General features: G+C 36.3%; 1 protein-coding gene across 2 annotated transcripts in view; it reads right to left on the minus strand.

Annotated features, from left to right (window-relative positions):
• The window catches only part of UVRAG (UV radiation resistance associated), a 453,313-nt gene that overhangs the window by 41,048 nt on the left and 385,912 nt on the right, over positions 1-26,353 (minus strand). For both annotated transcript variants that reach the window (XM_056794952.1, XM_007490950.3), the window contains one exon: positions 7,548-7,639. In XM_056794952.1, coding sequence (XP_056650930.1) covers positions 7,548-7,639 — 92 coding nt within the window. The remainder of the gene's footprint in view (positions 1-7,547; positions 7,640-26,353) is intronic.

Consider the following 26,353-nt stretch of genomic DNA (forward strand, 5'->3'; position numbering starts at 1 on the left):
AATGAGAAGAACACAGAACATAACTATCAGATTTGTGGATAGGAAAGGAATTCATGAGTCAACAAGAGATGGAGTATATGAAATATAAGATGGATAATTTGAAAAGAGAGGATTCATATCTAAAATATGAAATATTGTCAAATTTATGAGAATAAGAGCTATGCCCCAATTAACAAATGGGCAAAAGACAATGTTTTGATGAAGAAAAGTTTCTGATGAAGAAATCTAAACCATATATAAGTATAAGAAAAAAAATGCTCAAAATCATTACTGATTCTATAGCAATGCAAACTAAAACAACTTTGTGATATTACCTCAAACCTACCAGACTGACAAAAGGGCAGGGTGACAAATCCTAGAGGGCATATGGAAAAACAGGACATTACTGTACTACTGGTAGAGGTGTAAACTGATCCAACCATTTTGGAGAGCAATCTGTAATTATACCTAGAGTTACAAAACTGTATATACCCTTGGACCCAGGAATGGTATTTCTAGGTCTGTTTCCCAAGGAGATCAGAGAAAGAGGAAAAGAACCTATATGTTCCATAATATTTATAGCAGCTCTCTTTGTGGTAGCAGGGAATTGAATTGGAAACTGAGGGGATATCTATTAATTGGGGAATGGCTGAACAAAATGTGGGAAAGGATTGTGATGGAATACTATTGAACCATAAGAAATGATGAACAAATGGATTAAAAAAATGGAGAGAACTAAATGAGATAACGAATAGTGAAATAAATAGCGCCAGGAGAACATTACACACGGCCGCAAAACTGATGCTGGAAGAATAAACTGTGAATGTTTCCTCCAAAAAGTAAATAGAAAGGTAAAACATGAATCCTTAATTTGTAGGAATATGTTGGCCTACCTAATGATATCCTTTGAGATGCAGGGAGGGTGGGGAGGGGCTGTGACACTTGTAGATGGTACTTATTATGTAGATATGAAGAAAAAAACATATAGGAGATTTGGAATTTCCTTTGCATATGGAAATGCTTGTATTATTTAGTTTGGTAAATATTTGGAATAATAAAAAATATGGAAAAAGGTATGTGTGTTGTAATTACAGTGTATATCTATGTATGCGTATATTATTTAGAGATATACATATATCTAAATATATCTAAAAAATTAACTGTAATGGAATACACAAGGATGGATTGCTTCCATGCTGATATAGGAGAATAAACATGGTCTTTTCAAAATCTCAGTATCTTCAAAGAGCAGAGATCACGTTAAATTAGAAAGGGTCTTTAGAAATGGTTTTATTGTTTTGATGAAGGAGAAGAGAAAAATGGAAGAGGAAGGGAACAATACAGATGATAAATGATGGGAGAAGGGAAGGGAACTTATTACTTTACTCAATAAGGATACAGGAAAAGAAGAGTATGAATACATGGAGGGTGTGGTGGCATCCTATGAATGTCACTTTCATTTGAGCTGGACAGAGGAAGATTGAACACATGCAGAGAATGGTATAGAAATAAATTAAACTCAACAGGGACAGGAAGAGAAAAGTTAAGGATTTAAAAGGGAAAGCAGTTTAGGTAAGGGAAAGTTATATCTGTGATTAGGGTGGGCTGGGGGAAGAAATGAAAGATAATGGAGCAGAAAAAGATAGCTTCATTTTATAGATCACAAACATGTAAATTCCTTCTCTGTTTTTTTTCTAGTTTTTTAGGTTTTTTCTTTTCTAGTTCTTTGTCAATAAGAAATTGGAGAAGAGGAAAAAGCACAGGAAACAAGGAAGATAAATACACAATTAATAATAACCAGGAATGAGATGAATTCATGCATAAAATAGAAGAGCAAAATAGATGAGGAGAAAGGAAAATGAAACAATATGTTGTTTATAAGAAAACCTTTTGAAATGTAAATATTTACATGTAAAAAGTGAGAGGTTAGAATATAATTTATATTTCAGGCATACTTAAAAAGCAAATTAGCAATCATGATTTCAAATATAGATTTCAAATATAGACATCATAAAAAGAGATAAGGAGCATTTTATTATGCTAAAATAGGCAACATAGATAACAGATTGATATTAATATTTACCACATATGCATGATAAAATGTGACATTTCAGGACTTAAAAAGTTTTTCAAATTACAGGGAGAAATGAGAAAGTAAAACTAGCAAGATATCTCAATGTGTTCCCTTTAGACTTAGAAAAATCAAACAAAAAGGAGAAAATCATTAAAGACATGGATAGAATTTTATAAAAATTAGACATGAGATCACTTGTAATTGCTGAATGGCAACAGAAAGGAATTTAAACTATTTCTTAGAAACACATGACACTTTTACAAAAATTTATGGCGTGGGGGAATAAAAACTTCACAGAAAATTAGAAAAACAATAATTGGGAAATATGTTCTTTACTGACTTCAAAGGATTAAAAATCCTATGTGGTAAAGGTCCTCTGGAGAAAGGATTAAAAATTAATTGGAGGCAAGATAACTTAATCTTAAAGAATTGGTGGGTCAAAGAACAATTTAGAAACAATAGAATATTTCATCAAAAAAAATTGAGACAATATACTAAAACATTTAAGGCAGCTAAATCAAACTTTAAAGAAAATTTATATCTCTAAATCCTTCTCTCAATAAAAAAGAGAAAGAATAAAATAATGAACTGGACATGCAACTAAAAACACAAACAAACCAGAAAAACAATCAATCAACTCCAACCCACTAAATACTAAAGTAGAAATTCTGAAATTTAAAGAAATTAACAAAATTAAAACATGCAAAGAAAATCCAACTGAACTGATGAATTCAAATAGCTGCTTAAAAAATACCCAATAAAATACAAAAAAACTGATTTTAAAAAGAGAAGAAAATAAAATTATTTATATTATTTAGTAATTCACAACAGGTAAAGAGGGAAAAAAGATACTAGCAGAAACTATTTTGATTAATTACATGTCAACAAAACTAATTACTCAACTGATATAGATGACTGCTTCCAAGTAAAAATCCTCAGAAAAATAGATTATTTAAATAACCCAATGTTAGAAAAATAAATTTAAGAAGCATATACAGGAACACTCATATAGTGAGAACAAAATAACATCTAAGACCAGATGGATTTATAAGTGAATTCTACCAAATATTCAAAAGACCAATTAACTGAAACATTACATAAACTGTTTGCAAAGAAGCAGGAAAAGGGAGTCTTTCAAAGTATTTCTATAATGCAAAAATGGTGAGAGCTAAATCAGGTTGAAATAAAGCAGAGAAACTGTAGACCAATATTTTTAAAAACATTAATACAAAAAATTAAAATGGAATTATTAGCAAAGCACTTATATCACATTAAGAACATTATATACAATAACTAGGCTGGATTTATGCCAGAAATCATGTTTAGTTCAATATAAGGAAAACTAAACATGAGGTCATATGAAGAAAAACAATTATAAAAGACATGCTTATAACATTAGACACTGAAAAAGCATTAGACAAAATCCAATAATGTTAAAAAATAACTATCTAAAACCTAATTTCAACTAAAAATATGTGGACAGAAAGCTAGATATAAATGAAGAAAGTTGGAGGCCTTTTTAATAAGAACAGGGATAAAGCAAGGATGCCTAAAGTCATTACTATTATTTAACCCAGTGCTAAAAATCCTAATTATACATGTTAAAAAAAAAAGAAACTGAGGCAATAAACATGGACAAAGACAAAACAAAATTACTAATTTCTGTAGACGCTCTCTCTACAAAGCCATAAAAGTAAAAAATTAACTGAAACAATAAATCTAGCAATATAGGATATAAAATAAATCCATACAAATCAACAACATTTCTGTGGTCTATCAACAGAGTAAGCAGGAAGATAGAGAAAGAGAAATTATATTCCAAATTGTTACAGAATGTATAAAATATCTGGGAGTCCATTTTCCATGAAACACCAAGAATAATATGAATGCAACTACAAAATAATTTTTATAGAAAAAGAAAAACCTAAATAATTTCTTATGGGTAAATCAAACTGATAAAATAAAAGAGCAGTATTATTAAAGCTAATTTACTTATTCAGTGTCATCCCGTAATTACCAAAGGATTACTTTATAGAGCTAGTTTCTTGAGGGAAAAAAAGTAAAGAATCTTAATAAAAGTAATGAAAAAAGGGGAACTGTAACTAGAAAGAATAAACTTTATTAATTTTTTTCAAACAAATTCAACAAGCATTAAATAAGTATCCACAAAGGGAGAAGCACATTAAGAATACGATAGGAAGTTAAAGAATTGGGTTCTAAATCTAGGCCGTCAGACTTCAATTCTAGTTCTCTTTCTACTGCTCCGCAGCTTGTAGCAAACTGGTCAATTTACCTAAAGGGATTGCTAACTCAAGCTATCAATATGAATCATGGCATTAAACATGGCATATGGGGGAAAGGGGACCTGCATCGATGCCAAAACATATTGGGAGAGCTGCCTTCTTTGGCAGAAATGAGGTTTAGACCAACATCTTACATCATTTATCACAATAAATTTAAAAAGGCTATGAGACCTGAAAATTTAAGATCATACCGTTAAAAAACAAAAACAAAAATCAAACACCAGAAGCAGATCATTTACCTTTCATAGCTTTGGCTAGGGGACGAATTTCTTTTTTCTGAAAGTAATTCTTTTCAATTATTAAGTATTTATTTTTCCCCCTCCCACTTTCCCATACCCAATGAAAATAAAGAAGAAAAATAAAGACAGACAGGAGGGAAAATGCTAGTATTCTCATTTTACAGTTGAGGAAACTGAAGCAGAAGTTAATGACTTGTCCAGAGACACACAGCTAGTACGAGTCTGAATACAGATTTGACTCTGGTCTTTCTGACTCCAGGCCCATTGTTAGAAGGCACCTCCTAATCTTTTTTTTTTTTTTAAGGAAGGGGAAGGGAACATGCACTTATTACATGACTGCTATGTGCTAGGAATTGTGCTAAGTGCTTTACAGATATCTCATTTGATTCTTACAATAATCTTATGAGGTGTGGGGAAAATTACACAGAAAGGGTTTGAAATGTTGGAGTAAAAATTGATGGACAGCGAAGGCAGTTAGAGGGGGGAGAGGCGACTGGGAGAGTGACAGTTGTTCTCGAGGGTACACTCGAGAAACACTCTTTCCTGGACCTCAGACTGGAAGGAGCTCTCCCTGTGTCGTGGGATAAAAAATACCTCTATTCCTGAATTTTTCCCAACTCTTCACTCTACCTGGATTCCTGTGATTCTGTGTCATCAAACAAAAGGACTGAAGGGGAGTGGCTTGAACTGTAAGTCTTTAGGGGCATTAGCCTGAAGAGACAGGCTTAACTAGCTCTGAAGGTCAGATTCTCGTTTCCCTCTTGCTGCCTACTGCTAAAGACTTTGAATTTAAGAAAGCTAGCATAGCTCTAGCATAGACAGGAATACAAGAAACCCTCCAAAAACTTGCAAGGCCTGGCCTCAGCTCAAAAGCTGAGAGAGACTTAAATCCAATCTGTGGCAAAGTATAGAGCAAATCCCTATTCCCTCTACCCTGATATCTTCCCAGTTTGAACTTGTCTCATCTTTAGTTAAATAAATGCAGTCAGATAATCTTTATAAGGGTGAGGGGACCCTGAAGGGAGTAAGGGTTTTTTTTTTTTTAGTGGAGAAGGTTCTCTATAACCTCAAGTACCCTAAATCTTGAGGTGTCCATCTGCACCTCTCCTCCCTTTCACCGTGGTATATTATCTGTAAGGAGAGTATTTTCGTACAGACGTAGGAGCTATTTTTATCTTTATTTTACAGCTTGGGAAATTGAGGCATACAGGCCAAATGACTTGCCTACAGTCACACAGCTTTTGTCCTGAGGCTAGATTTAAACATATGTTTTCCTGACTCTAGCCACATCTCTACCTGGTTGCCTTTGAAAAGATGGGGGCAAGATTACAATGGATAAGGAACACTATCTTTAATAGACTTTTTCAATTTATTTTTTAATTTTGTTGAGTTTTTCCCCTTCTCTTTTTTATTCTTCACCATTATAGATGTCTCTTTGGAAGGGACATAATAGGGAGATGTAGATGATGCTTTAAAAAATCAATACATTTATTTTTTTAAAAAGAGATACTTCCTGCTTATCACCCTGGCTAATCATTATTATCTCAGGAGAAAATCAGCATATGTGCCTCAGATGTGGACATTATTCTATTATTTTCCAATATTTTACTGCCTTTGAGCCTGATAATAATTTATTGATTTCATCTATTACCTAAATTTTATGTTTGAAAAAAAAATCAAGGCTTAAAAAGTAAAGGTATATGCTAAAAAATCACACTGCAAGATGGTGGCAGGCCAAGGACAAGAATACAGGTCTCTAACCCTCATCTTCTTTTCACTAGCTTCTTTCTGGAGCTTCCTGTACCTTGTCCACCCTCACCCCTCTTTGGCCATAATGTAGTGTTGTTGAAGGAACATTTATATATTATGGAGCACAGCCCCTCATTTACTAAACAAATATCCCAATATTTTACCAAAATCTTTGAGACAAAGAATTACTTGCCGAAGGTCTCACAGATCAGTTCTTTCCCATTACTGTGATACAATGTATAACTGCAGAAGAATTCCAAGAAATCTGTTCCATTATATTTTTAAATTATCAGTCAAAATTTATTTATATTCTTAAGACTGAGAAGTGTATATGCCCCCCACCCTGTCCTTTTCAGACTTCTCACTGTGGAATCAAACCCACAAACCAATCATATGAACCTCATGAGATTTAAAAGGGATAAATATTAAGTCTAACGCTATAAAAGTATGAGATGGGGAATTTGAAATTGAAATTTGAAAATATGCGATAGAGGAATTTGAAAAAGGAATAATCTTGCAGTGGAATCCACAAGTCTGACCAGGCTATCAAGAAAGCTAACTGCCCCTGGGCATTATTAAGAATGGTGTAGTATCCAGAATGAAGGAGCCAAATGATATCTTAGGTGAATCACATTTTAGGGTACCATATTCATTTTTGAACAGTCTTATTTTAATTAGTTTACAATCTAAAGTAAGTCCAGAGAAGAGTGTCCAGGATAGAGAATGAGTTGAAAATCAAGTCATATCAGGATCAGTTGTATTAAATGAAAAGGTTTAACATGTTGGAGTGGAGGGAGATAGTGAGAGGGAGAAGAGGCAGATAAATAAAAAGTGTTTGGAGGAAGTCATATGGAAAAGGCATTAAATTTCTTCTACCTGGCTACAGAAGGCAGAGTTTTAGAAACAATGGATGAATGTTGCAAATATATTTCTGTTCAAATATAAGGAAAAAATTTCTAACAATTGTGCAAAAGTGGAACAAACTGCATCATAAAGTATTGAATTTCCTATCTGCTACATCACTTTTCAGGATGTTACTTTAGTAATCTTGCTTGGAAAACTCTACCTTTGAGATTCTAGGATTCTATAATTTCTGACCCAACTAGGAAGAGAAGTGTATGAGTCTGAAGAAGAAACACTGCTCATGGTATAATATCTGGGTATTTTACAATTAAATTTTACAATTGAAACTAAGAGTCTTACCATCTGACCATCAGCCCATGCTCCATGAAATTTTTCAGGTTTGGAAGAGTTTGTCTTAAATCAGGAGTCCCTAGGCCATGTTGATATCTCAGCTACAAAAAAATAGAAAGAAAAGAAAATCACAAATGTTAAATGGGTTGATGATGAGGAACATCATTAATTCATTGATGAGTTCACTCATATAGAGATGACTTGGATAAAGGTCTTTATAATCAACCAGTGCCCTAGGATTCTACTAAGTCGTTTCATGACAGTTAGGAAAGATCAACTTGACATCTGCCTTGTACTCCTTTCCCAACACACATTGTCAGTACAGAGTCTATCACATTAAGCCCTAGGGAAACAACCACCTGGCTAAGGATTTGGGGCTAAGACCTTTGATTCCACTTACTCCTTTGACTAGAGTCTTTCTATCTAACCATCTGCCTCCACGGGTGCACATCCCCACTGTGTACTTCTTGCATGACTGATAAATTAAATCAACCTTACCATTTCTACTGTTAATGTCATCAGAATCTATTGCCCTGAGATTCTGAGTAAGAATCAAGGGACAATAAATTGTCATTTAGTCAATTTCCCTGTGATTCTTAGTAGTACCTAAGCTACAGCTTCTTGTCCTGGCCACCACTCCTTATTCCTTTATACCCAATCATATCAATCTCATCTCTCCTTTGTCTCTATCCCACTCTCTCTTACCCTACTACCATTACTTTCTCAGAAGAGCATAAATCTAGAGTTTATCAAGTCCACATACTCTCCCCAACCATTTTACAGATGAGGTATTGAAGTTAAAAAGGGTTAATTGACCTTTCTAGTCTGAAAAAAGTATTAAATAGCTGAGGCAGGATTTCAACCCAGTTCTTCCTGACACCAAGGTCAGCACACAGGAGAAGGGAGAGATTACACAGATTTTTCTTGCTTCAAATCTAGGTCCTATCTATACTATACTCTTTACCATTAAACTGTAAGCTTTTCTACAGCAGGTACTACACCATTTATTCAGCGATACTCAATACTTATTGGAGACCCTGGCACATACTAGGTATTTAGCAAATGTTTATTAGTTTAAATTTTATAGTTCTTTCATTCCAGAAAATCTCATTAATTTTTTTTTTTAGTTTGTTTGTGGCCTTCAATTGATTTGGTCTGTAAATAAGTGGCCTATTCATAGAAATAAATGTTCTACATCCTTGGCTTGGAAAATTGTAATGGGCAGCTTAGTCTTTCAGAATTGTCTGAGTAGAACAATGCTGAGGGGCCAGAGGGAGAAACTTAAATGGCTTTCTAATGTCCACTGACATGTGCCTGTGTCTAGAGTTGTGACTTCAATCTCTTAGAAAACATGAACGCATTTTCCATATACTGATAAAAGCAGAATGACTGATGTTCCAACAGTACATTCCTAAATTCATTGTTTCAAAAAAAATAATAAAAGCACAAAATTGTTTACACATGGCCATGTACATTTCACCTGTGATTCATATAGAAAAATATTAAATATCAAAAAATCATGCTGAAGTAACACCACAGTGCATTTCTGAGGCAATGAACAGAAACTCATTGTCCTATTTTCAATAACAGAAGGTATATGTTTAATTCTCTTCAGCTGCCACATCTCTCTGTGATTGATTCAAACCACAGAAAGAAAATGTAGGTATTCTAAATGGTTATCTGGGTCTAAGTTTATCTGTTGCAAAGCACAATAGTTATTTTATCATTGAATCATATAATTCTCAAGTTAAATGATAATTTTTATTTCAGAGGAGAGAAAACTGAACCCCAAAAAGGGCAAATTTCATGCCTAAAGTTACACAGTTAATTGATGGCAAGAACAATGCGAGAAAAAGCAGCCTTCTTCTCAGTCCAAAGCTTTTCCCACTATAACATATTGCCTCCATTTCGAATAAAACAATTTTCATAAAGGTAAAGACGAAAGTTTTTGGAATAAGAATTCACTATCTGGTAAAAATTGTTGGGAAACTTAGAAAGCAGTTTGGCAGAAACTAGACACAGATCAATATCTTGCACCATTTACAAAGGTAAGATCAATATGGATACATGACCTAAATTTAATGGGAGATATAATAAGCAAATTAGAAGGCCAGAGAACATGTTATTTATCACACTTATGGACAGGAGAAAAATTTATGAACAAACAAGAGACAAAAAACATTGTAAAATGTAAAATGGAGAATTCTGACTATATTAAATTGAAAAGTTTTCATACAAATAAAATATAGCCACGATTAGAAGGAAAACAATAAATTGAGGGAGATTTTATAGACAGTTTCTTGGATAGAGGTCTCATATCTAAAATATATAGAGAATTTTGTCAAATATATAAGAAGATAAGCCATTCCCAACTGAAAAGTGGCCAAAAGACAGTTTTGGAGTGAAGAAATCAAAGCCACACATAGGTGTGTGAAGAAATGCTCTCACTCACAACTGAATAGGTAGGGAAATGTAAACAAAAACAACTCTGAGGTTATCATCATCAGATTGGCTAAAACGACAAAAGGGTCAAATAAAAAATGTCAGAGGGGATGTGGAAAAACAGGGACACTAATACATTATTGGTAGAAATGTGAACTGATTCAACTATTTTGGAGAGTGATTTGGAATTACACCCAGAGAGCTGTGTATACCTTTAGATCCAGAAATAAATAACACTGTTGGGTCTGTTTCCAAAGGAGATCAGAGAAAAAGGAAAAGACCTATTTATTTGTTCCAAATGTTTCATTTTCTGTACTTTTTTCTTATATTACAACTAGTCTGTAAAGTGTGTAAACCTTAAAATTTCTTAGACTTATAAATGTTGGAAATTTCACCATTGGGAAATTTCATACTTGAAAAATTTCCTACTGATAGTCTATTAAAATGTGAACCCCATTGGCATGGGAGGGTCATTCTCCTCCCTACTTAAGATTTCTTTAGGACAGAAACCTTTTGCTAACCAATGGAAAGGGCTTTGACCTATGCTTAAGCATAGAACAGGAAGTTCTTTGAGTCATGATTGATTTTAGAATTGATACAATAGAGATACTTGGAATGACAGAACCAGATCTTGGAACTTCCAATCTCCACCCTGCTCAGGGTAACAGGATTTAGGAAGGGCTGCAGCAAAGTAGCAAGATTTAATTATTTGAGAATATGACCTTCAACAGACATGTGCAAAGCCACAGACCTCTGGGTGGTCCTGGGTTAAGCTAGAGCCACCATTGGCACAGGGAAGACATGGACAATGATTGGTAGATGTCAGAACTGAGGGGAGGGAACTTGGATGGTTTCCTAAAAGATAGAGGGGTCTGAAGACTGAGGGGTGGTTGGAGAGTTTTTGCTCTGAGAGGTTATGCTCTGAGAAGCTTGCTCTGAAGGAAGCTGGAGGTGGAGGCCCCTGAGACTGTTTCTCCATTTTGGTCACATGAGTGATAGGGACTGATCTCTTTCCTTTGCCTCAGCTATCTAAGGGCTTGGGCCTTTTGGCCCAGCCTAAACAGAGGGGGTATTTAAGCCCTATTCCCTTCTCTCTCTCTGTCCCTCTCTGTCTCTCTCTCTCTGTCTCTCATACCTTTCATCCTCCTGTTTGTAATTAAACTCCATAAAAGGTTGACTGCTGACTTGAGTTTTCATTAAGGAATTACATAGCTGAATTCCTTGGCGACCTTAAATTAATATATATATCAGTCTTTTAAAGTGATTTCCTTGTCACAAGTGCTTGAGTCAAGGCCCAAGTATTATAATCCAAAGGCTTGGTATAGTGCCATGTATACTGCAGGAATAAATGTCAGAATCAAATTTGCTGAATGAAGTGAGTTCCTTATAAGTAGAAGTCTTTAAGAAGAGGTTGGCTGGCAATATTCTAGGTATAGTGTACAGGGTAATGCTAACACAGGGTCCTAGATGTTGGGCACTTGTATCTTCTTTCATTGTTTATCACACAGTGTTTAGAACATATGGCTGTATCGGTATTGGATTAGAGCAGAATGAGTAAGAAATAGTCTACCTCAGATCAAAAGGATATATGTCTGTAGTATAATAGAAAGATCATAGGATATGAAGTCAGAAGACTTGGATTCAAATCAAGTTCTGCTTGCTAGTTATGTAGTCATAAACAAATCATTTTTATTCTCTGGGACCATTTCCTTCTCTGTAAAATGGGCCAACTGAACTTGAATAAATAAGGTCTTTAGTTTTAAAAACAAATCTTTTGAACAAAATAGACTCCTGTATCTGATAGTCATTTATCATATCAAATAATAATTCTTGTTGTGTCTAATGTCAATCCCAGAAATAATAGTAATAATGATAATAATGCACTAATGCAGGACTTAAAGGTTTGCACTTCACATATATCATCTCAACCTATCCTATAACATATGATACTGTCATGCTGACTTTAAAAATGAGAAAACTCATGTTTAGAGAGGTTATGGGAGTATTGCCAGCAAGAGTGTGGGGGTGGAATTTGAATTCAGACTTTATTACTCCAAGATCAGCATTCTATCCACTATGCCATGCTTATATTTATACTAAGAATATTTTTAAGAGGCTGTCATATTGAATGTAAGCAATCCCAAATACAAAAACCACCACTAAATTACAGTGTGAAAGTAAGTATTGAATCACACACTCAGGGATATATAACTTCCACAATACTAGGTGGTAGTGTAGTTCTCTCCTCTACCTGGGTGGTGTAAGAATCTGAAATTAGTTGGCAAATTAGTAAGTGCTGTCTTTACTTGTGAGCCAATGAAACACCCCAAACCACAATGGAAGTGTGAAGCAATGATCCCTTGGCAGACTGGGTCAGAAAGAAAAAGGTAGGTGCATATGCATACAGAAATAACCATATGTGTGAAGTATATATGTGCATATGTATGTATGTGACCAAAAGCCACAATGGTATGTTCCAATCTCAAATTTTGCTTTCAATTAACCTCTGAAATAAACACCTCCTGTAATATTGCTTCTTATGAATGTCACTCAATGAAGTTAAATAATTTTTTTTAATTTTATAGTATTTTATTTGATCATTTCCATGCATTATTCATTAAAGACAAAGATCATTTTCTTTTCCTCTCTCCCAACCCCTGTAGCCGACATGTGATTCCACTGGGTGTCACATGTGTTCTTGATTCGAACCCATTGCCATGTTGTTAATATTTGCATTAGAGTTTTGTTTAGAGTCTCTCCTCTGTCATATCCCCTCAGCCACTGTAGTCAGGCAGTTGCTTTTCCTCAGTGTTTCTACTCCCTCAGTTTGTCCTCTGCTTATGGATTGTGTTTTTTCTCCTAGATCCCTGCAGATTGTTCAGGGACATTACACTGCCACTAATGGAGAAGTCCATTACGTTCGATTATACCACAGTGTGTTTGTCTCTGTGTACAATGTTCTCCTGGTTCTGCTCCTCTCGCTCTGCATCACTTCCTGGAGGTCGTTCCAGTCTCCATGGAATTCCTCCACTTTATTATTCCGTTTTGCACAATAGTATTCCATCACCAACATATACCACAATTGGCTCAGCCATTCCCCAATTGATGGGCATCCCCTCGTTTTCCAATTTTTGGCCATCACAAAGAGCTCAACTATGAATATTTTTGTACAAGTCTTTTTGTCCATTATCTCTTTGGGGTACAGACCCAGCAGTGCTATGGCTGGATGAAAGGGTAGACACCCTTTTATCGCCCTTTGGGCATAGTTCCAAATTGCCCTCCAGAATGGCTGGATCAGTTCACAACTCTACCAGCAATGAATTAATGTCCCTACTTTGCCACATCCCCTCCAGCATTCATTACTTTCCATAACCGTCATGTTAGCCAATCTGCTAGGTGTGAGGTGATACCTCATAGTTGTTTTGATTTGAATCTCTTTGATTATAAGAGATTTAGAACACTTCTTCGTGTGCTTATTAATAGTTTTGATTTCTTTATCTGAAAACTGCCTATCCATGTCCCTTGCCCATTTATCAATTGGGGAATGGCTTGATTTTTTGTACAATTGATTTAGCTCTTTACAAATTTGCATAATTAAACCTTTGTCAGAGGTTTTATGAAGATTTTTTCCCAATTTGTTGTTTTCCTTCTGATTTTAGTTACATTGGTTTTGTTTGTACAAAAGCCTTTTAATTTGATGTAGTCGAAATTATTTATTTTACATTTTGTGATTCTTTCTAAGTCTTGCTTGGTTTTAAAGTCTTTCCCCTCCCAAAGGTCTGACATGTATTCTATTCTGTGTTTACCCAATTTACTTATGGTTTCCTTCTTTATGTTTAAGTCACTCACCCATTTTGAATTTATCTTGGTGTAGGGTGTCAGGTGTTGATCAATTCCTAATCTCTCCCACACTGTCTTCCAATTTTCCCAGCATTTTTTATTGAATAGTGGATTTTTGTCCCAAAACATGGGATCTTTGGGTTTATCGTATACTGTCTGGCTGAGGTCACTTGCCCCCAGTCTATTCCACTGATCCTCCTTTCTGTCTCTTAGCCAGTACCAAATTGTTTTGATGACTGCTGCTTTGTAATATAGTTTGAGGTCTGGGACTGCAAAGCCCCCTCATTTGTGTTTTTTTTTTCATTATTTCCCTGGATATCCTTGATCTTTTGTTATTCCAAATGAACTTTGTTATGGTTTTTTCCAAATCAGTAAAGAAATTTTTTGGGAGTTCCATGGGTATGGCACTAAATAGATACATAAGTTTGGGTAGGATGGTCATTTTTATTATATTTGCTCATCCTACCCATGAGCACTTAATGTTTTTCCAATTGCTCAAGTCTAGTTTTAGTTGTGTGGAGAGTGTTTTGTAGTTATGTTCATATAGTTCCTGTCTTTGTCTCGGGAGGTAGATTCCTAGGTATTTTATTTTGTCTAAGGTGATTTTGAATGGGATTTCTGTTTCTAGTTCTTGCTGCTGAGCTGTGTTGGAGATATATAGAAAAGCTGATGACTTATGTGGGTTTATTTTTTATCCTACAACTTTGCTAAAGTTGTTGATTATTTCAATTAGCTTTTTGGTTGAATCTCTAGGATTCTTTAAGTAGACCATCATGTCATCTGCAAAGAGTGATAACTGGTCTCCTCCTTGCCTATTTTGATGACTTCAATTTCTTTTTCTTCTCTAATTGCTACTGTTAGTGTTTCTAATACAATGTCAAATAGTAGAGGTGATAATGGGCATACGTGTTTCACTCCTGATCTTATTGGGAATGTGTCTAGTTTATCCCCATTGCAAATGATATTAGCTGATGGTTTTAGATATATACTGTTTATTATTTTTAGGAATGACCCTTCTATTCCTATGCTTTCTAGTGTTTTTAATAGGAATGGGTGTTGTATTTTATCAAAGGCTTTTTCTGCATCTATTGAGATAATCATGTGGTTCTTGTTGGTTTGCTTGTTGATGTGGTCAATTATGTGGATGGTTTTCCTAATATTGAACCATCCCTGCATTCCTGGTATAAATCCTACTTGATCATAGTGGATGACCGTTCTGATCACTTGCTGGAGTCTTTTTGCTAGTATCCTATTGAAGATTTTTGCATCTATATTCATTAGGGAGATTGGTCTATAGTTTTCTTTCTCTGTTTTTGACCTGCCTGGTTTTGGAATCAGTACCATGTTTGTGTCATAAAAGGAGTTTGGTAGAACTCCCGCTTTGCATATTATGTCAAATAGTTTGTATAGTATTGGGATTAACTGTTCTCTGAATGTTTGATAGAATTCACTGGTGAATCCATCAGGCCCTGGGGATTTTTTCTTAGGAAGTTCTTTGATGGCCTGTTGGATTTCATTTTCTGATATGGGATTATTTAAGAATTCTATTTCCTCTTCTGTTAGTCTAGGCAGTTTATTTTTGTATATATTCATCCATATCACTTAAATTGGTATATTTATTGCCATATAATTGGGCAAAGTAATTTTTAGTGATTGCCTTAATTTCCTCTTCCTCAGAGGTGATGCCCCCCTTTTCATCTTTGATGCTAATTTGCTTTTCTTCCTTCCTTTTTAAAATTAGATTGACCAGTACTTTGTCTATTTTGTTTGTTTTTTCAAAGTACCAGCTTCTTGTCTTATTTATTAAATCAATAGTTCTATCACTTTCGATTTTATTAATTTCTCCCTTAAATTTTAGGATTTCTAGTTTGGTTTTCTGCTGGGGGTTTTTAATTTGGTCACTTTTCGAGTTTTTTATTTGCATTTCCAATTGATTGATCTCTGCTCTCCCTAGTTTGTTAATATATGCACTCAGGGATATGAATTTACCTCTGATTACCTCTTTGGCTGCATCCCAAAAGGTTTGAAAGGATGTCTCACCGTTGTCATTTTCGTCAATGAAATTATTAATTGTTTCTATGATTTCTTCTCTAACTAAACGATTTTGGAGTATCATATTGTTTAGTTTCCAATTAGTTTTTGATTTGGTTTTCCATGTACCATTACTGATCATTATTTTTATTGCCTTGTGGTCTGAAAAGGCTGCATTTATTATTTCTGCTTTTCTGCATTTGTGTGCCATGTTTTTGTGACCTAATGTATGGTCAATCTTTGTGAATGTGCCATGTGGTGCTGAGAGAAGGTGTATTCCTTTTTATCCCTATTTATTTTTCTCCATATGTCTATTAATTCTAATTTTTCTAAGATTTCATTCACTTCTTTTACCTCTTATTTATTTTTTATTTTATTTATCTAAATTTGATAATGGTTGGTTTAAGTCTCCCACTAATATGGTTTTACTGTCTATTTCTTCCTTCAATTCTCCTAGTTTCTCCATTAGAAATTTGGGTGCTATATTATTTGGTGCATATATGTTGATTAGTGATAATTCCTCATTATCTAAAGTCCCTTTTAACAAAATATAATTACCTTTCTTATCCCTTTTGATCAGGTCTATTTTTGCTTTGGCTTTATCAGATATCATGATTGCCACTCCTGCCTTCTGTCAGTTGAGGCCCAGGTCGTCTTACTCCATCCTTTAATTCTGACCTTGTGGGTGTCAACCCACCTCATGTGTGTTTCTTGGAGACAACATATGGTAGGGTTTTGGATTCTAATCCATTCTTCTATTCGTCTACGTTTTATGGGTGAGTTCATCCCATTCACGTTCAATGTTATGACTGTCAGTTGTGGACTCCCTGGCATTTTGATATCCTTCCCTAATTCTAACCTTTCTTCTTCAGCTCTACCTTTTAGTCCAGTGATTTACTTTAAATCAGTCTCCCTTGTATTTCCCTTTCTACCCCCCTCCCTTCTTATTCCCTCCCTTATTTTCCCCTGTAGTCTTTTTAAAATTTCCCCCCCACCCTTTCCCTCCCTTGTACTGCTTCCCTCCCCACCAGTCTGTTTTTTACCCCTCTACTCCCCTATAGGGCGCAAATCTATTCTCTTCCCCAATGGATCGGATTGTTCCTCCCTCTTTGGGTCAGTTTCAAAGTACGTAAAAGTTGAGTATTTCCTATCTTCAACCTCTTTACCCTTCCAGTGTATCGATGTTCTCCCCCCTCCCGCCATGAGCTTCTTTGTGACATATAAATTTACCCCATTTGTTTCTTTTCCCATTTCTTTTAGTCATAACCTCTTTTCTTTTTTAGTTTTAGTCATGTATATATATATATACACATACACATGTATATGTATTTATGCATGCATATATCTATATACCTATTTATGTCTTGTCCTTTCATCCTATACAGTTTGTCACTGTTCCTTCTGAGTGTAGTTCTTCTAGCTGCTTAGGTGATAGCAACAGTTTTTAAGAGTTGCCAATGACCTCTTTTCTTATAGGATTACATATCATTTTAACTTATTGAGTCTCTTAAAAAAAACCTTTTTTGTTGTTGTTGTTGTTTTTCCCCTCTTTTTTAATTACCTTTTGATGATTCTCTTGAGTTCTGTGGTTGGACTTCAAATTTTCTGTTCAGGTCTGGTCTTTTATTTATGAATGCTTGGAACTCTTCTGTTGTGTTAAATGACCATACTTTCCCCTGTAAGAATATAGTCAGTTTTGATGGGTATTTTATTCTTAGCTGTAGGCCTAGTTCCCTTGCTTTCCGGAATATCATATTCCATGCCTTTCGGTCCTTCAGTGTGGATGCAGACAGATCCTGTGTTATCCTCACCATGTTTCCATGGTATCTGAATGGTTTCTTCTTGGCAGCTTGTAATACCTGTTCTTTCATCTGATTGTTTTTGAATTTGGCTATAACATTTCTTGGTGTTGTCAGTTGGGGATTAAATACAGGGGGTGATCTGTGGATTCTTTCAATCTCCACTTTCCCCTCTTGTTCTAGGATTTCGGGACAGTTTTCCTGGATAATTTCCTCTAGTATTACGTCCAGGCTTTTTCTTTTGTCGTGGTCTTCTGGTAGTCCAATTATTCTTAAATTGTCTCTTCTTGAACGATTTTCTAAATCGTCCGTTTTGTGAATGATATGCTTCACATTTTCCTCAATTTTTTCATTCTTTTTGTTTTGTTTTATAGTGTCCTGCTGCCTTGTGAGGTCACTTGATTCTAGTTGTTTTACTCTGGTTCTTAAAGATTGGATTTCATCTTTGGCTTTTTGGTCGTCTTTTTCCTTCTGGTCCGAGTTTCTTTGAAGATGGTCTTTCATCCTCTTTATCTCGTCTTTCATCTCCTTTGCCTCATCTTTCATCTCCTTTGCCTCATTTTCCAGCTGGATGATTTTGGCTTTCAGGACACTATTTTCTTGTTTTAGTTCAAGTGCCTCTGATTCCAGATGACTTATCTTAATTTTTAAGTTCTTTTCCCAATTGTCTTCAGCCTCTCTTAGTTGTGTTTTGAGTTCTTCCACAGCCTGTATCCAATTTGCTGGGATTTCTGGTTTATAGTTTGCTGATCTCTCCCCCTCTGTTCCATTTGGTGAGTAGTAGCTGTCTATTGTAGTTTCTTTCTTCTGTTTCTGTTGTTTGTTCAAATTCACCCCTTGTTTCCTCCCCGTATTTGTCTGTGCTCTTGTTCCTCTCATTTTTTTGTTTTTTGGGGACTTCTATCAGTCTCCCCTCTTGGAGCTTTAACAGAGGATCTCTTGGTGAAATCTCTGAGGGAGGGTTGTTGGGGGTTTGAGCTTTCCTGTCCTCTGGAGGCTTTTGATTGGCTTAAAGTCCAGCAGTCAATGAGGATGGATGGGGAGCCTGGGCTTCCCTGTGTTCTGGAGACTTTTGATGGGATTGAGTTCAACTTAATTGGGCTGGGTTTACTCTGAGTTTTAAACTTCCTGGACGGCTGGAGCAGATATGAAGGATCTCTAAAGCTCTGGCCAGGCTTCCGGGTCTATGCTCCTTCTAGGCTGCCATCTTGACTTCACCTCTAGGTTTCTGTTTTTTCAGAAGACCCAGCTCTCTAAGGGGGGAGGGGTTGTTGCTTGCCTGGACTCTGAGGGCTCCTGATGGGATTAGGTTCAGGTGGTGTGGGCCGAATGATCCAGGAGCCAAAAAAAGGAAGAAAAAAAAAAGCAGCCACCTCCTCTTCCACAGTCTGTGTTGAGTGCCCAGAAACTGGCCTGGGTTACTTTCAAGGTAAGCTCTTTGGAGCAACCCCTTTGCCAGCCCTGAGTTTTCTGTCCTTTCAGTAGCTCTGAGGGCTCCTGATGGGATTGGGTTCAGCTGGTGCCCTAAAGCTGGGACCTCCCTTGAGACTCAGATGGAGGGACCCAGCCGGGGCTACAGGCTTCTCCCTTGTCTCTATGTTTCCCTGCCGTCTGTGTTGGGCCCCCCGGAGACTGGCTCAGGCTGCTTTCACGGTGAGTCCTCAGAGCCCTCAGGTTCCCGCTGCTGCCGTGGGCTCAGCAGTCTGGGTTGGGGGGGATGGGTCCTGGGACCTTCTTTCTGTCTACCCCTTAGATCAGAGTGATCTAGGGTTCTGGCTTCTGGGGTGTGGTACCTTTTGATCCAGGTCCAGGAGGAGGTTTCCCCAGGTCTATCCTGTTGTTCAGCTTGAATTTAGGTGGCCTAGGAGCACTCTGTTTGCGATCGGTATGGAAGGGTTTCCGAGGTCTGAACTTTCGCTGCTTCTACACCGCCATCTTGACCGGAAGTCCAAGCTAAATAATTCTTAAGAGGAATTTTGGTTTCACTTAGGTAGAGCTACAGCTTTAACTCTGATTGGCTTATGACTCTAAGAGTAATTAGCATGCTACTCTACTTGCTGGTTGGAAATAGAAGCAGAACACTTTCCACTCAATATAACAAATCAGGAGTGTAGGGAATAGACATTTTTCAGCTATGGCCCAATAAAAAATTTAAATCAATGTTATTATTACTAGCAATAGAAAAACTAAGCACTAAAATAACCAAGAAGTAGAACAACCTGACTTTGTAGTTCCTAGAACACAGAAGAGTGAGGAAAGAAAAGCAGTGAGGGGAAAATATTTAGTTTAGAATAGACAACTATATCTATGTCATTTTCCCTTAACTATCTTTCCCCCACACCCTTTCTGTTTGAAAATACACTATTTTTTCAAAGCCACATGCTGATTCCACCCCAAATCTACTATATATTCTATGTAGGTTTCATTATGGAAGACAGATCAACTCTGACATTAGTGTTCATGCTGTTGGAACTAATGAGTTCCTACAGCTTGATAAATGCTTCTTTGCTGAATCAGTATTCCCAATGGCAGTTCAGGAGTTCATATTTAAAAATAAAAGGGGAAAAAAGGCCTTTGAGAAAGAAATTCTTAATTCCTATGTTTGGAGAGTATCCCTCTCTTCCCCCAAACAAAGAAGTCTAATTAAATATCAAAGTTGCTCAATTTTATTTTTATTTTTTAAATACGTACATTTTTCCAAGCCAGGAAGGACTCTGGGGATCTAGAAATCATTTTGTCATTTCAGTTTGGGAAGAAGAGAAATTTAGTTTCTCTCTCTCTCTCTCTCTCTCTCTCTCTCTCTCTCTCTCTCTCTCTCTCTCTCTCTCTCTCTCTCTCTCTCTCTCTCTCTCTCTCTTAGCCCACTTAGTGCAAGGTTTATTGGTTCCATATGAGAGCTGAGCTATGCTGTAGGGTTATGATACAAACCGTCTGTTATAACGACGGAACGTGGATTAATACAATCCTACAATATATGTTACTAAAAAGATCAACACTTTTGTGATGGGATTACAGTGAGATCGACTACAAAGAAAACTAGCCTGAAGCAACTAAAAAATAAGAAATTTAAAATGCAATATATCAAAGAAAACTAGAGTCTTGCTTCTAGAGCCAAGTTTTTGTTGAGCTAGTTACCAATGTTTCAACTTACCTCCAGAGTCTAAAGTTTCAGGGTATGAAAAGGAGTAGATTAAGAGCTTTTAAAAACAAAAACAATTCTTCAGTTGGAAGCACACACCCCTTTAAAATGTGCATCAAAAGCTCCTTCCAGAATATCTAATAAGAATTCTAAAAATGAGTCATTTCAATTGACACCTCAAAGGAAGAGTAGAAACTCCAAGCAGAATCCTCTGGTTGCAAGAATAGCCTAAGTGTTTTTCCATACCCATGCTATTAATCATGCTAGTTTTTTTTTTAATACAAAAAGATGGTTATGTTTTAATATAAAATTTGGTCAGTGTTGAAGACTGCCATTCTGTAGACTAAGTAACTTCTCATACTACTACCTTTTCTGAAGAGTCAAAGGACTTTAAATTAGGAATGGATATGAAGATATTATCTAGATTAGTATATAATTCAGTCTCCTGGTGTTCTATAGGAAAATTTTAATGCTAGTGATATCTTTCTCTATGATATATATTAAATTTGAAATTAGGTACTTTAAGAAGACTAGATTTGACATCTGAAGATCTGTGTTCAAGTCCTAGTTTGTGACTACAGCAAGATGCTTTAACCTCAGTAGTAGTTAGTTTTCTCACAAGTAGAATGAGGGCACTGGAGTAATGATCTTTCTGAAGTCCTTTCTGCCTCTAACAATCTATCATTTTTATATGGATAGAGTGTTTTCACTGCCTCCACCAGGGCACCCTGCAAGCTCTCCTTGTGGGATTTCTTGTCCATTATCTTTCTTTAAATCTTCTAGATTTGCTTTAACGCATTGGAGGCCTTCTGTTTAACAAATGCACACACAGGTGCACACATATAGTGAATGCAAACACAGAACATGTGCTGTCTTTTCCTAGAAATATAATTTGCCCTTCTCCTTTTCCAATTGTCTGTGTCTTTGATGATATTTATTAAGCTATTTTGGGAATGCAAGACATATTTGGCAATATGTTATAGGTTTTACTCTGTCTTTTGGTTGCTATTGGTGAGGGGGTGTCACTTATAATTTTGATTCATTTTAAATTATGCCATTCCTGGTTTCTCAGATATTTAGCATCAATGGAATCAGAATGGAATTAAACATGAATAAAAAATAGCATATACTCTTTTTACAAGATGAAAACTACCTTAATTTCTTCTATTTTACTAAAGAATTTCCTCAACCATATTTTATACCTGGACTACTGCAGACCCCAGACTTCCATGTGTTCTTATCAAACCAGAATTTATGGTTTTCATCATCATATTTCAAAGCCAAAAGCTTTCACAAACTAAAATGATTTGGGAAATTACAGTCTACTCCAAACTCTATCACTTAAGACATTAAGACAATATAAAGAAACTGCGCAATATACTATAAGGATGATATTAGAAATTAAGTCTTGTTATATTAGTTTAGAGATAAGAAGTAGAGAAGCTGGCTTGAGAAATAATTGGAGTTTGAAGCAGATCTGAGACAGTGTGTCAATTTCAAATGTTGACAGTGTGTGTGGGAGGTTTTCTATGGCAGTTGGTCTTTGAGAGTTACTCTCTTTCTCTGACTGCTGGGAAGAGGTGACATCTTTTCTCTCTCTCCTCACTGTCCAAGGTAGAAGGAGCTAAGTGATTTTCCTTTTCTAACTTGGGAAATACTAGTGACTATCTATTCCTGTTACATAAATTGTTTTTATATCTGAGAAGAGAAAAGAAATATCAGGTCTTTGGTTTGGACTATGAGTTTGTTAAGGCTCAGAATCCTAATTTGGTTCTTGCTGAGGCTCAGCCAGCTAGCCCTTGTTGTTTTTATAACTTGGAGACAAAGTTAAGAATTATAAGGATAATAGTGTTTAGTTTATTGTAGAATAGTGAAATTTGGGTTAGGAGGATCAGTGTAGCCTATGGAAACAGGAGAAGCAGTTCCTTGCAGAACCAGGGAGTTTTATTTGGGTGGAGTTAGAATCCCTTAGAGTTAGAAATCCCTTTTTTATCCTTATATTCTCAATAAATAGTTTATTTTTATATAACAAGAGTCTCCTTAGAATCCTTGCACCTGGTCCTGACAAGAAGTTCACTTATGAGTTTCACTTCCATTATATAAACTGAAGATACTTTGTAAGCACAATAAGCAGAGTATCTAATCAGTTTATAATTAATAATCTAATCCATTTACCTATTATTTTTATAATAATATGATTATTCCTAAGAAAAATAGGTAACTAGCTCAATAGCTGAAATAGAATAGTAAACTGAGAGAAACTATTACTTGTTGAAATAGAGAGGTAAACTGAGGGGAAATTTTCTTCTTGCAATGACTGCTGTTCTCTGGCTTTTGACTGTGATTGGAAAGAGAGCTGCTAGAGCGGACCTGAGGCTGCTTATTTATAATGGAGGTAGAACAGGGATACTGCCACACAGGGATACTGGTACCCAAGGGACTGCTCTGGGGTTTGCTCTGGGGTTCTGCCTACTTATCCCTACTGATGGCTGATGGATCAATCTATTTCCTAACCTTCTTCCCTCACCTTCTCCCTTAACCAACCCTCTTCCTCCTGCCACCCTCTCCTCCCAACTCTTTCCTCCCCCCTGAGTGAACTATAATATATACTAGTTTTCTTCCTCAGGTAAGGGGTTTATTGTGATAACAGGATGGGAAACTGAGGTAAGAGGGATGAGGATTTCCCTAAACTACAGGGATAAATTTTAAGAGGGTTTGAGGAAGTAGTCCGGTCACAAACTGTGACTCTAAAACGGTTAGGGAGATGGAGGACAACTGCCTTTCAAATCTTCTTTCTCACAAAATCATCAAGGTCTCTCAGCTCAACCCCAGAAAGAAAAAAACAAAGTTCAAAGTTTCTCAGTTTCTCCTGGCCAGCTCAACTCTCAAATTAGACCACCAACTCAAAAGCCAAGTTTCTCCTTCTTGTCAACTTCAACTGTCCAAAGCCAGAGAACTCCAAAAAAACCGAGGGGGGAGGGGGATGAGGAGGGAATGAAGATTTGACTGGCCAGGTCATCCTTCTTAAAATAGAGGCTCTAAGGAGGAAGCAGCCAAAGAGCTATGTGTATTTACTACATAGCTCATGTTTCTATTGAACTCTACAGTTCAAAAACAAATTTCCTCACAACTAGCTACAAGGTACCTGGGTAATTTACAAGCATTATTATTATCCTCATTTTCTAAATGGAGAAACTAAGGTTCAAAGAAATTATATGACCACAGTCACATATCCTGTTAGTAATAGAAATGAGAGTAGAATCCAAGTCTCCTGTCTGGCCTTTTCCCAATATTACCATATTTCTCTTTAAGTGTTTAATATCACATAGTAAGAATAAAGGGTGGGGACCAAAAACCCAGGTCTCCCAACTTCAAGCTCAGAGATGTTTCCACTATACCACATGTTGCTCTGTCATGTTTAATTTTAGAGACAGAGGCTATTTTCAAGCTAGATTTATCAATATTAAATCTGTCAAGCCTAATCCTTCTCAAATATGGTGGGCCATTGCCTCAGAATCTTAAACTGGCCAGAAAAAAGCTAGAAACAATATTAAACTGATGCATCTTATTCTCCCAGAGCCAGCTTCATTTGTGGACTCTGCCAGGAAAGAGAGCTCTTTAGGTGTGGTCTTAACTATTGCAATTCAGTAATTCCTGAGAGTTGCTGAATACGGTCAGTAGACCATACTGCTCTGATGAAAAATTGGTGCAGAGTTGAGCAAAGTTTCAGTTTTGGCTTATAAATTATAACCTATACAGAAATAGCCTTACTAATATTAACAGTAACTCATTGGATTTGTGACATTATTCTCCCTTGATTCCTCTCCGACCTAACTAGAAGGCAGCTAGGTGGCTCAGTGGATACAACACTGGACTTGGAATTAGGAAGAGCTGGATTCCAATCTTCACTAAGAAAACTATCATGTGACTCTGGGTAAGTCACTAATTTCCATGTACCTCAATGATGACAACAGCAATGATCATAGTTTCATCTCCTTTGCTGGCTTAACATTTGCATTCCTCCTGTTTTTAATATATATAACCCCCAAAACTTTGTCCTGGGCCCTCTTCTCTTTTTATACTTCTTTAGTGATTCAATCAGAATTACAAAATATTTAAGATAGAAGGCAACTTTGTGCCAATCAAGTCCAAACCATATGTGAAAATCATTCCCACTATGACATACCCAAGCATTGGCCCCATGGGTTTAAAGATCATCTTTAAGCAGATGATGCCCAGATCCCCATATCCAGTCCCAGTTTCTACCCTGATCGTCAGTCTGATATCACCAATTTTGTACTGGACATTTCAAACTAGATAAACTGCAGACATCTTAATTGTACACATCCCAAACAAATTCCTTATTTTCTTCACCAAATCTGCCTCTCTTTCTAACCACCCTATTTCTGACCAAGCTACTGTCGTTCTTTTAAGTCTCCCAGGTTAATAACCTTAGGGTTATCCCTGACTCACTCCCAGGTGCCAGTCTTCCTCTAGATCCACACAGCCACTCCCTCAGGTCGGTCATGCTCTCATTACCTCTCAGCTAGATTACTGCAATAGCTTCCTAATTGGTCTCCCTTCTTCAAATCTCTCCCTATTTCACATTGCTGCCAAAGTCATTTTCCATAAGCAAAGAACTGAACATCTCACTCACCTAATCTTTCTTTATTGATTTTCCTAATGTCTCTGGAATCAGATGTAAACATCTCTGTTTAGCCTCTAAAGCCCCTCACAAACTTGTTGCCATCTGCTTTTCCAGCCTCACTATACTCTCTTGGACCTAGCCAAACTGACCTTTGCTCTATAACTCACCTGTGATGCTTTATCTCTGGCCTATCCTGATGCCTGGAATAAACTATCTCCTCATCTCAACCTTATAGGAAATTTTTCTTCCCTCAAGACATAACTTAAGCACCATCTTCAACATGAAGAATTTCCTTATGTCTCCCAACTCTTAGCACCCTTCCTTCCAAACTACCTGGCACTCAACTACATTATTTTTATTCTTTGTATTCTGTATATGCTTGTATATGTTGTCTCCTCCATTTGTATGTAAACTAATTGGAACTGTTTTCATTCTTTAAATATATATCTTTGGCACCTCGCAGGTATCTAATAAAAGCTGGCAAGGAATGTAATAAATTGAAAGAAGTAGTGAACAGAGTGAAAATGAGTTTTGCTTGGACTCAGGAGACCTGAGTTCCCATTGCTGCTCTAATATTTATTAACTATGGAGTCTATGAGCAAATTTAAGTGAATGTAAACACTACTGGAATGGTTTGGTCTCTAATGAATGAATTTAGAATCAGTGTTTGTATAGTAGAAACATCACAAGATCTAGAGTTAGAGCCCTTGGGGTAAAAATCTGGCTGTTCTAGGTGGAGTTTCTACATCTCGTGCAATGGACTGATAAGCAGTTGAGGAGTTAGGGAAGAAAAACGGGAAAGAAGGCAGGCAGGAAGGAAATAAACATTTACTAAGCACCTACTATGTGCCAAGCACTTTGCTAAACATTTTATAAATATTATCTCAGTTCTCTTCCACAAAATTACTAATATGGG

This window comes from Monodelphis domestica, chromosome 4 (genome assembly GCF_027887165.1).
Source record: "Monodelphis domestica isolate mMonDom1 chromosome 4, mMonDom1.pri, whole genome shotgun sequence".
Classification (NCBI taxonomy): domain Eukaryota; kingdom Metazoa; phylum Chordata; class Mammalia; order Didelphimorphia; family Didelphidae; genus Monodelphis; species Monodelphis domestica.